This window comes from Ambystoma mexicanum, chromosome 13, assembly GCF_040938575.1.
Source record: "Ambystoma mexicanum isolate Mex_15411 chromosome 13, UKY_AmexF1_1, whole genome shotgun sequence".
In the NCBI taxonomy this organism is placed as follows: domain Eukaryota; kingdom Metazoa; phylum Chordata; class Amphibia; order Caudata; family Ambystomatidae; genus Ambystoma; species Ambystoma mexicanum.
In genome coordinates this window covers 542081081-542093350 of record NC_090938.1, presented here as the reverse complement: position 1 = coordinate 542093350, position 12270 = coordinate 542081081, and the positions used below count along the sequence as shown (strand labels likewise).

The window sequence follows — 12270 nt, the reverse complement described above, 5'->3', positions numbered from 1 at the left end:
CATGTTTAGTGAACCCTAAGGGTGGTTGTGTCTGCATTTCCTGAAGGTGAAGTGTGATATATTGACAACATTTACAAAAGATAAGCAACCATCTGCAAATGCCAAGAAAGAAGTCCAGGACTCTTAAAACCCTAAAGACTGTGAGTGACTGTTTCCCGCTACAAACAAAGAGTTTAAGGCAGTTTACAAGGAAAGAGGGATGGAAAACGGACCATTGTTCTTCAGTGTAGGGTTATTTGTGCTGTGTTATTGAATTCCCATTCAGCAACCACTTGTATCTCTGAATCCTTAGTTTATAATAAACAAACTTGAGTTTCATGTTGATCCTTTGTCCTGTAACAAAGGCTACCTATATAAGTTAGCTGGTTAACTTTAATCATGAAGCTTAGTGGCAGTGATCATAGTACCACACTCTAGTAATAAGTTCTTTCTAAGGACACCCGAAAGCCATTCTGAAGGGTTGAGCGTTCAGTAAAATCACCTTGCTCAGGGACTGAGCGCATAATGATCTATAATGATGTGAAGGATCAATATCTGACCTTTATTGTTTCTGTAAAACACACACAGATTTGTAGACGTGTGTCCCCATAATGCCATTTTGTGTGTGTGTTTTGGTTTACCTAAATGTTTTACATTATACAATTAGTACAACAATCCATAGGATATAAAAACAACCATTCCAATTTCATTCACATTTTAATTACTAATAAAACAATCAATACAAAAAGAAACAATTCATTCCACATTCATTTTTGTAAAAGCAGGTAAAGTGCACGTCTTTATTTTCTAAATTACCGTACAAGTCGCAATGTTCAATGAAGTGTAAGAACCATCAATTAATCTGGTTCAGAAATATTCAGACAAAATCGCTGATAGGTTACCAGCAAGCTCATCTTACCTTTACCGGCACTTGATATCCCAGTGTTACTGGAATATTACAGGCGCCGGCAACGGCGGTAAGTGCCCATGCCAGGGAGCCCCATAGGACTCCCAGGGATGGGAACCACTGAAGCACTGGCACCATTGTTAACAGGGCCAGTGCTTCAGTGATTTTTCTCTGGTCTGCCGGTAGTTCACTGCCCCTACTGGCAGACTCGGAGTACTCTGGTCCAGACAAAAATGCCAGAGCCGGTAGTACCGACCGTTTTACCAGCATTATTTCCAGACTGGAATACTCATAATGACCCCAATGTCTGATAAAAAATCTACTAAAGTGTAGCATTCGAAATTGTAAGGTCCCAGTACGTTCAATTAAAACAGGGTGCCAGGATTCTGCTCTCTGCTGCCCGCCCTCCCCCTCCATGAATATCTCCTATTTCACCATTACAGAGGATATTCATGCGAAAACTAAGAAAAATCTCCCAAGCTGCCTCACATGCAAAGAATGTTTTTTATACAATTTGTAGAATTGAGTGGGTCATTGGTATGCATCCAGTCTGCCTCGAGTAACTTTGGTTCCAGCCCCTTTGCAGTGTCCCTCATTTTCTATATAACCATGCGCACAAAGAAATATTTACAAAGTATTAAAAAACTTAATATTAAACAAGCAAAATAAAGAAATGTTGTTTCTAAGAAAGGGTAAGCTTCCACTTGTCTGTTGTCTTGACATTGTGATCACAATTGTAAGTTATTGATACCTACTGTTGCCAAAGGAGGTGTAAAAACTGTTTACTTTGGCATCTCGGCAGGGTGCATATTCAACAAATGCCTCCAGATCATTCCTGGAGATATAGCAGGCTCCAACCGGTGTCCTTCCAGACTCTTCCCCAAATTCTTGAATGTTCCAGTGTTGGTAGGGCGCGCAGGCCTGTACATAATAAGTGAGATAAAGCAGCAACGTAAACTTCTCTTAGCCACATTTATCAATGTTATGAGTAAACCAGCAAAATCAGCCATACAATTCCAAGACATTGCTGTCATTTCTTTCTTTTTTGAATGTTTTACTTACATTGTTTATGGCTGAACAATCAACCTTTACAATACATGCAATACATTCATATAATACATCAGACAAGTTCATGTAGAATACAATGATATTAATTAATGAGCATACAATATAACAATTAAGAAAACATTTCATCGACTAAAAACATTTGAGTTATACATTCATAAAACATAGCCTGTGTACCCTAAAACAGATAAAACACAATCCTCCTACTAAACGCAATAGCTCATGCTGCTTCCTCTGTTAAGGTCCTGTACTGATCAAAAAATGTACTCATATAGAAAACTCTTACAAATGCCTTGGGCTTCATTGGGGGGCAATAGGTTTGGATGTAATCTAAGAAATACATTTATGAGTAAAGAAACTGGGAAATTTAGCCAGGTACCTCAGCAAAATGTTAAAGGTTTTTATCTCACTACTACAATTTATAAAGATCTTATAACTGTTGCATTGGCTAATCGTATTAGACCAATCATATTGTCATGCCTGCGCCATGGGCGCACACATTGGCGACCATCATTGACTATTTGTTATTCATTTACCTACAGAATACTCTTGGAACAACCCCTATTCACACTTTGGTCCTTAATTCCCATTTGCGTGACTTTGGTGTTTTTTTATTTTACTCAACTAACTACACATACCACAATGCACCTTGCTACAACTATCAATTCCTGGTCATTCCAATTCGTCAGCATCGGAACCACAATCCCCAGTAGCCCTAGGGATCAGTGCTGCTTCCACCATCTCAGGACCAGAGAGGGAGGCAGCAGATTGTATTCAGGTGTGCTGCTCCAGGTGCTGCCAATTAGCCTGCCTCAGTACAGGTCAGGGCTGTATTTAAGCAGCTCCCTGCAGGAGCTCAGTCTCTTGCATTAAGCGTCCTACCAGCACCTTTTTGCTTTGAGCTATGAATTTTGTATGCTGTTCCTGCTTTATCCTGCTTTTGATCCAGTGCCCTTCTGGGCTCTCTGCCTTGCAGCCGATCACGCTCCGCTGCCTTCTACCTACAGGCCTTGTCCTCTGGGCTTCCTGCCTTGCAGTCTACTACAGTACTCTGCAGCCTTCTACAGTCAGCGGCCCTGCTCCTCTGGGCTCACTCCTTGCTGCCCTGCCCTTTTGGGCTCCTTGCCTTGCAGCCTGCTTCACTCCGCTGCCAACAGCCCTTGTCCTCTGGGCCCCCTGCATTGCAGTCTGCTTCGCTCTGCTGGCTACAGTCCTTGTCCTCTGGGCTCCCTGCCTTGCAATCTGCTTCACTCCGCTGCCTACAGCCCTTGTCCTCAGGACTCCCTGCCTTGCAGCCTGCTTCACTCCGCTGCCTAATGCCCTTGTCCTTTGGGCTCCTTGCCTACCGCCCTTATCCTCTGGGCTCACTGCCTTGCAGCCCTGCTCCTTTGGGCTCGCTCCTTGCTGTCCTGCTCATCTGAGCTCTCTGCCTTGCAGCCTACTACAGTCCTCTGCTGTTCACAACAGTTTACCTGCACTTTGTGCCATCGGTTATTGCAGGCCCCCCTGTTTCCTGGCTGCTGCTCCCTTGCTTTCTTCCCTGTTTTCAACCCTCTGTTCTTGATCCCTGTCCATTTCAGTTATACAGCTTTTCCTTCATTTCCTTCTGCTAGTTTGCTCATCGACTTCCTTTTCCCTGGATATTTCTGTTCTTGTCTTCTCTTGTATCGTATGTAGATCTCTTTGTACAGAGCTTGACTGTTGGTTTCCGGCAAGCAACCTCTGCCCCTTCCCTTGTTGCGTTTCAGTGTTACAGACACCCACAGCTGTTGTTCCTAGCCATGAGCATATAGCGTGGGCCTCTGTTATAGCAATCTGTGCAGAAGGCTGGAGTTTCCTAAAGTCCGTGGAACACTCTTTCCGATTTCTGCATACACCCCAAGAGGGAATCCAGTTTGTTTGTACTTTTTATTTTCCTGCTATACTTGCCTACTCTTCGTTCTGTTTGAACTTCCCGCTGTGTGTGTACTTATCTGTCCACCTTACATCAGCACAACCACCCAAACCCTACCTGGGTGCCCTGTGCCACTCTTGACAGAGTGCCATCCTTGACACATATAAGCAGAGCTTTTCCTTGGCTTTCGCAGGGTGTTCTAGTAACCTTTCCATGGTGATACTCGCTAAGGACATTAGTTACAGACAATCACCTTCCCACCGGGTCAAAACTTGACCTGACCCTGCAGATAACAATCCATTCAGAGTCAGGAATAAGTAGTTGGTTTGTGCTAATTTACATTTTCTCATAAAGGCCAGGTTCTTCCATTTCACCATAACAGAGAGAGAAAGCAATCCTAGCTCATAACGCACAACCTGAAGTGAAACGCTCAGAGGTAGTGAAAGTACTAGTTTCCAAAATATACCCTCGATAACATTCGAATCCGGTTTAAATTCCAGCTTAGATTCTGCATCATACACAAATGTCGGGACAACCTTCTGTTTATAAAATGTTAAAACAGGGCAGGTGGAATAACGCCCATAGCAACAGTGAATTACCAGGCCCTTGGCTGCGGCCACCCGTGCTTTCTGTTTCAATTGGTTAACATAAGGAATTTCTCTACTATTGTCATTTATGCAGACCCCAAAATACCGGTGTTCATTCACAAATACGATCTCTGGACAAGCCTTAAACACACCTTTGGAGAGACCATCAGGGCCTGCAGCCCGTGATTTACTACATTTTCTGATCAAATGGAGAATTTCCTCCTTATCAAATGTAAGGACCCTATCTAAATCTGGGGACAGGCCTGGGTCCCGCAGAGTCAAATTGAAATCGCAAAAGGTTCTGCAAAATAGTCCACCCTAGCTTCATCCATTTTCAAGAGGCACCAAATCTGGGCTGAATTCCTGGAAGAGATTGCTGCCTCACTCTGTCGCATTGTACTTTTATAGCCCTGAACCCATCCTTTAAATTTGAGCTTTTTTGCCTGATTTCCATATTTCCTATAGGAATAGCTAGGCACAAAACACTCCTCATCTCTGCCCGCAGCTTTCTGTTCTGTCTTTGTATACACGGATCAAAGGAATGTCTATGGGCAAAGCACGAAAAAGTTCAGCACACTAACATAAATATCAGGTAGGCAAATACCATCACTACTATGACGGTCTAGAGCATACACAAGGTACCGATTTAAATCAACCAAAGATCTTGTATTCCATAAAAGGTGATTTCTGCCTGACCCAATTACCAGGGAAGGAGTATCATTATCACTTGTGTGGAAGTGCAAGAATTTCCCACATAGTTTGCAGCAATTCATGGTCACTCCTTGTCGAAAGGATAACTTTAAAATCTACTATAAGCGGAAAAACGTTTCCCGAAATGAAAAAATAATCAATTGTGGCCAATTGAATTCCTCTACTCCATGTTGGGAGGGGAGGGATATCACCCCTAATACAGCCATTCACCGTATGCAGGCCTTGTTCCTCCACCACAGATAGCCATTTTTTACTCCTAGCTTATGACTTTTTAGAATAATCAGAACGCACTAAGTCAATTCCATTTTTAGGCAGGCACATGAGCTTCAAATCACCCGCAGTGATAAGGGGATCCAGGGCACAATCCAGTAATTCAGCAACAGCATCCAAGAATTCATCCGTAGAGATGCCGGCCGGATTCTAATAGATATTTATTAGGGCAAAAAAAAAACAGATCCCTAAAACAGCTCTTGTCCCACACCAATCTTGTTACCTGCAAAAAGGGAACTGGGCGCCGCCCAGGCCAGGAGAGCAAATCTTTTGCCATTGATGAAAGGAGGATAGCACATGGGCAACGTGCTGGTCTTGGAAGCAAGAGAACACAGAGCAACAGAGGTTTAAATCCCCGATCTGCGCTTAGAAACCAAACTCAGGTATTAAGTGCGTTATAAAAAAAATGTAATAAAATAAATAATAAAATTACAAGCAGTGGATAATAACACTGAGGAAGGGTGTCCTTTATGGCCCTTAGATGCCTGCGACAGTATAATTGTATACCCGTCCATCACTGATGAAGAGGTAAACCAAGTTTCTCATAACAGAAACAAGTCCAGATTTCCCAAAAAATTGGCTCTCCTGCTGAAGAAGGTGTTTGTGACCCTGGGTATTCCAGGAGCCTATATTAAGGTTCCTTATATGAGCTAGTTAATTACTTTTTTGCCCCTTAGCTAAGACCCCCCAGAGGCCAGGCTCAGTTAGCAGCCACTTTAGTACAATCAAAACGGTTAATACATTCAGTAGTTCTTAACAGGCCTGCTGACGTTTGCATACATGTTACCCTGAGGGAGGAGTGAGAGGCGACAATAGCATGGCCCTTTCAAGAGACTGGAGCATCCTTCATCGCCCAGAGAATATCAGCCCTATTCACATCTATCTGACAAAAGAGTACACTAACCACTAGCTACCCACCTCTATCACACCATAGGGGCTACTTATCAACAGTATTTCTCAAAGTGGAGATTTCATTAGATTATATCTATCACCACAGTCAAGATAATCTATTCAACATATTTTAATCATATTTTCACAGATCTTAAAATACATAAAAAACCATTTAGGGCGTTCATCAATTGTATATTGCCACACAAGAGAGAAGAAGAAGAAAACACCAATTTGCATTTTTGGCTGTTATCAAAATAAAAATGCATTCACAATTTACTGACAATCGTTGGTTATAAGTGGTGTTAGTAATAATGCGTGATGATCACATGCAATTATACACAAACATAGTATAATGGCGTCATTATACTATGTTTGTGTATAATTGCAATGAATTAATTGTGTGGCAAATCATGGTCACTGACTTCAATGGAGTCTCGGAGCCTCCCCGAGCCCGGGTGGCGGGACAGATAGTCTGCCGGGTTGAGTGTTCCTGGGCGGTACAGTAATTTGACCCCATACTCCATTAGTGAGAGCATCCATCGTTCAATGCGAGGTGGTGGCTTGGACGAGGTCCCTGATAGAATTGGGATTAGGGGCCACGATGACTGGTTTCCCCAAAATGTAAATGCGGAAGTGTTTACACCCCCACAGAATGGCCAAGGCCTCCCGCTCAATCTGAGAGTATGTCCTCTCCGTCTCAGTGAGGGCTTTGCTGGCATAAGCGACGGGCCTCATGGTTCCTTGATTGTCCGCCTGCATAAGCACTGCTCCTAGGCCCACGGGGCTGGCGTCGACCACAATTTCTGGCTCTCGGTCCAAATTGAAGTAAGCCATGGTCTCTTGCCCGGATAGGGCGTTCTTAATGTCATCGAACGCCCGCTGTTCTTTTCCACTCCAGTTCCATGCGACGTCATTCCTGGTGAGCGCTCTTAAGGGCTCCGATAGCGAGGCTAGGTCGCGGATGAAGCGACCGCAATAGTTCACCATCCCCAGGAAGCTCCTGATCTCCGCAGGAGATGTTGGTGGCGCGGCTTCACGGATGTCCTTCACTTTCTCTGGATCAGGGGAGATCCCTCCAGCATGGAAAACGAAGCCAAAGAACTCCAACCTGTCTTTCAGAAACTCGCACTTTTCTTTGTGTAAAGTTAGACCTAGAGTGTGCAGTCTTTACAGGGTGTTCTCTAGGCGCTTCAGATGTTCTGCTTCCGACCGGGCAAAGACCAGGATATCGCCCGACATGTTGATCACTCCCTTGAGTCCTGACAGAGCCCTCCTGATGGCGTTTTGGAAGACTTCCGCCACGGAAGAGACTCCAAAACTGAGCCGCTTATATTGATATAACCCCTCGTGAGTTGTGAAGGTCGTAATGTATCTGGACTCGGGGTGTAACTCTAACTGGTGATATCCAGATCGTAGGTCCAGTTTTGAGAATATTTTTGCTCCCTGGAGTTCCCCGACGATGTCATCCAAGGTGGGCGTGATGTGGCGTTCCCTCTTGATGGCTACGTTGGGTAGCCTCATGTCCACGCAGATGCGCACAGCGCCAGGCTGTTAGGGCTTCGGGGCTACTACGATAGGGGAGACCCACGGGGTGGGGTCTCCCACCCTTTCGATGATGTCTCGGTCAACCAGGGATTGCAACTCCTTCTCCACCTGTGCTCTCAGATGGAACGGGATGCAACGGTGTTTGAGAGCTGTTGGTCTCACTGACTCGTCTATGTGGAGGCGTATTGGATCCGCTTTCAGCTTTCCTATGCCATTGAAGATTGTCTCGAACCGTTGCAGTAGGTTCTCCAGATCAGTGCAATACACCGCAAATGAGAAGTGGACAAGGTTTAGCGCTTCCGCGGCAGCGCAACTTAGGAGTGAGTGTGGGCTCACACTTGTGACAAAGAATCTTGCCTTGATTCTGGTCTGTCCGTGAGTCACCGGTGCTACGAACACCCCCTGAATGGGGAGCGGAGTGTGCCCACCAAAAGCATATATGCGTGTCGTGGACTCTGCCAACCCTGGTGGGCCAGGCAACGCATTGTAGTGCTCAGTCGCTAGCACACAGACGGACGCTCCAGTGTCTATCAGGACAGGCGTGGGTGTTTCTCCAATGTTCACTGTGCACCTGGGCTGACGCCGCTTCCCTGGTCCTTTGGCGATACTGGAGATGAAGAAGATTTTGTCCTCTTCCTCTTCTTCTGCGATGTTTAAGTCTTGCATGCCCTGTTCAATGGACGACACACCCCTAATTCTCCTAGAGGTGCCTCTGCCAACTCTCTCTGGACCCCTTGACGCTGCGACTGGTGTTGTTGCCCTGCACACTCTCGCATAGTGTCCTGGAGTGCCACACCTGCCGCAGGTTCTAGATTTGGCGGGGCACTCGCCTACATGTGGCAGGTCATATCCGCAGTATTGGCATGATGGAGCATTGCTGTGACCGGTGGGTGGGTCTCCACCTCTTGGCGCCCATCTTGTCTTCCCAGGTGCATAGCGACCGAATGCAAAAGCTTCTTCCTCCTTTTTTGCATTGGTGGCGGTGTCCATTTTCGCCCCCCTGGCATCAGCCAGTTCGTACGCTCTCCCCATGTCTAGGATTTGTTGTAGGGTTAGCCCAGGTTCTCTCAAAACCTGCCTTCGCAGTTTTCCGGAGCTGCACCCGTGCAGCAACTGGTTGCGAACCATCTCCTCTTCGTTACCCCATCGGCAGGAGCTTGCTAGGTATCGGAGTCGCGCACAGAACTTGTCCAACGATTCATCATCTCGCTGCTTCTCCGCACCCATGACAAACCTGTCAAAGTCTACATTTGCCATAGGGAGGAAGTCATCTCTGAATGCTTGTTTCACCGCAACTTAGGTGGCCACAGGGATAGTCAGCGAGTCATAGATCTTGTGTACCTCCAATCCAGCCGAGTATACCATGATGGTGATTTTTTCTGCATCTTCCATGACCCCCGCGGCCGTGAAAAACATTTCTAGCCGTTTCACACACAGGAGCCATTTCGGACCCAGCTTAGATGGAGGGCCAGTAGTGTCAAATTCAGGCATGGGGCTTAGCGTGCTGTTCATCCTGCGTGGGATGGGGGCAATTGCACCATCCTGGCCATCTTCTTCCCCCATTTTGGCGAATAGCACTCACCAGTACTTGCTGGACACCTTCTGTGGCTGCTGGGCTGGTGTGCTGAGTCCCCTTTTCGATGTGGTGCTTCTCTTGCACCCTTTTCTCCTCCTGGTGACTTGTGCCACAGCCCTGTAGAAGTGAGGGCTGTGGGAGTTCCAAAAATTGCTGCTGGGCAAAGCAAAAGTGCAAGTGGCGCACGAGCACCCTCACGGGCCGCTACCACTGCCTTTCACGTGTTGACCAAGATGGCCGCCGGCCATACGTGTGGACTCGTGTAGACGCGGGCCAACGTTCTTCTCCTGGAACGTTGCCGGAGCGGAGGATGGCTCCCGCGCCATCCTCGTCGCCAGTGTTATGTATCGTGGGGGCGTTGGGAGGCCCACGCAATCACACACACACTCGCTCCGCATGCATTCAAGGAGCCACGCCGGAGACGTGTGGATGGTTGCGGTCGCCGGCGCGAACTGCCGCACGGGCCGTGTTTATTCACACTGCGCATGCGTGAGCCTCGTTATGGCTCACGCATGCGCCCAACAGCGTAGTAATACGCAACAGTTTCTCTCTCATGTGCAGAATGCTTTATTTTCAGGGCGGTTTCTGTATTACGGGAGCGGGCTTCCTTTTATCCTGCCATGACTCACTCTACCAACATCATCTGGCGCCTCCCACCGTAGCGCTGCTACAACGGTTGTGTTCAGCACCAACCTGATCTAACCTTTGTCGTTTTGTGGTTTATGTAACCGCCCTCCAACTCTGCAACCTTACCAGAATGTGTGCCTCCCTGTCTCCTGTATACTTGTATTCTTGATGCAGGTCCTCGCACCATGAGGCGTGGCTTTGCAAGTCTGAGGGCTTACCTGATTGTTGCATGTTATTATTGTTCTTTGGACACTGGTATCCCTCCACTGACCTTGGTTCAGCGTTTATTGACACTATCCCTAATCTTGACTTCCCATCACTTATCTAGTACCATATTATGTCTCATCTTATCTACTTGTGCCTGTACATTTGATGTAGTCCCCCGCACCAGGAGGTGAGGCTTTCCCAATCGATGCATCTATATTATGTTGCATCTTACCTATTTGTGCCTGTCCATTGATGTGGCCCCTGCACCATGAGGTGAGGCTTTCCCAATGTGTGCATCTATATTATGTTGCATCTTACCTACATGTACCTGTACATTTGATGTAGCCCACCATGCAGTGAGGCTTTCGTAATCTGTGCATCTACATTATGTCGCATCCTACCTATTTGTACCTGTACATTGACGTAGGCCCCTGTACCATGAGGTATGGCTTTGCTAGTTTGTATACACTCACCTATTCTGTCTGTAAAAAATATGAGTACTCTTGCACTTCGCTAATGTACTATGCACCTGCAATAAATGCAAAAAATAAATAAAAATAAAATAATAAATCATGTCTCCAACCACTTCCAATCCTTCTTTTCTCCCCTCTCCACACTCCTTACACCTGCTTCACAAATTACCAACTTGCTTCAACAATTTCCCACAAGTTCAAGCTCCCAAGATAGGCTTAATCCCTTTAAATCAGTGCCTCACCCTCTATCCTCCTATTGTCATGCACACACCACAAATGCCCAGTAAGACATGGTCCCTATGGCATTGATGGCGAGCCTTCTGTCCAGCTGCCCAGGCACCATATGTAGTATATGGGCATGGCCTGACCCACTCAAGATGACAGCTGTGACCATTCCCTGACATCGGTTCTGGAATGTCAGCCCCACCAAGATTGTAATAACAATGTGCCCCTTCCACAAACTCTGCTCTCCACACAAATCGTAAGAGCAGATTGTCCAAACTCCATGCTGTGTTGCAAAACTTAGGTTTGCCTCTCCTGTAGCTAGCCCTAAAGATATGGCGTGTATCAGCCACTTTTACTCCCGAAAAATTAGCAAATACTCCTAAAAAATAAAAATAGGCAGTAAAAATTCTCACAACAAAAAATAGGAAACAAACTCGTAGAACCTTGCGCCCCTGCTTTCACCCACAAAGTTTCCTGGATTTGGTTGGACTAGTAGAACACGTAGTACCACAGGAAGAAACTGCTATTAATACTGCCAGACTGGAAAAAGTAAACCTGTATCTTTTAACCTTCATGAATAACTAGGTGCAAAGGAATAATTATTACAAAAACAAATGTGTACTCGCTTAGAAAATACTTCCATTAGGAACTGGATTTACATTTTTACTCCCTAAAAATCATTTTACTCCCTACTTTAAAAAAACAGGGAGTAAACTACTCCCACTTCCAAATCTTATCTGGAGCACTGCCTGTAGCTGTTTTTCAATTTGGGGAAAACTGGAACAAGTATTACCACAAGCCAATAGATACTATAGAAGAAGTTGGAAGGCAAAAGCTGTACAAATCTCCTTATATGAAATGTCAATTTGGGGAAAATTGGAACAAGCAGTACTAAAAGTCAAGAAGCACTAATGAGATTGACAGACAGGGTTTGAACACATCTCCATATATGAAATGTCAATATGGGGGACGTTTGAACAAGTAGTACCTGAATTCAATAAGGCATAAACAGTGAAGGAGTGCAACTGTGTTATACTTGGAAAGAAAGTGAACATTGTAGGAGGACTTGATGAAAAAAACACATCAGACAGTGAACCCTTTTTGGATAAAGGTACCTGCCAGGAGAGTACACCAGGGGATCTGCAAGATCCAGAATGGGGGGGGTTCCTGGCAGGGTAGTATACAAGGTAATCCATAAAGCATATGAAAGAAAGAGACATAGTGAAAGATACCTGGCAGGAGAGTACACCAGGAGATTTAAAGAGTCAATGGAAGAATTCCTGGCAGGGCAGTATACCAGGAAATCATCCTTG

At 45.7% G+C, this 12270-nt stretch overlaps 1 protein-coding gene across 2 annotated transcripts in view; it reads right to left on the bottom strand.

The window, feature by feature from the left end:
- Positions 1-12270, bottom strand: part of ITGA2B (integrin subunit alpha 2b) — a 462084-nt gene that overhangs the window by 331417 nt on the left and 118397 nt on the right. For both annotated transcript variants that reach the window (XM_069634280.1, XM_069634281.1), the window contains exon 4: positions 1642-1807. In XM_069634280.1, coding sequence (XP_069490381.1) covers positions 1642-1807 — 166 coding nt within the window. The remainder of the gene's footprint in view (positions 1-1641; positions 1808-12270) is intronic.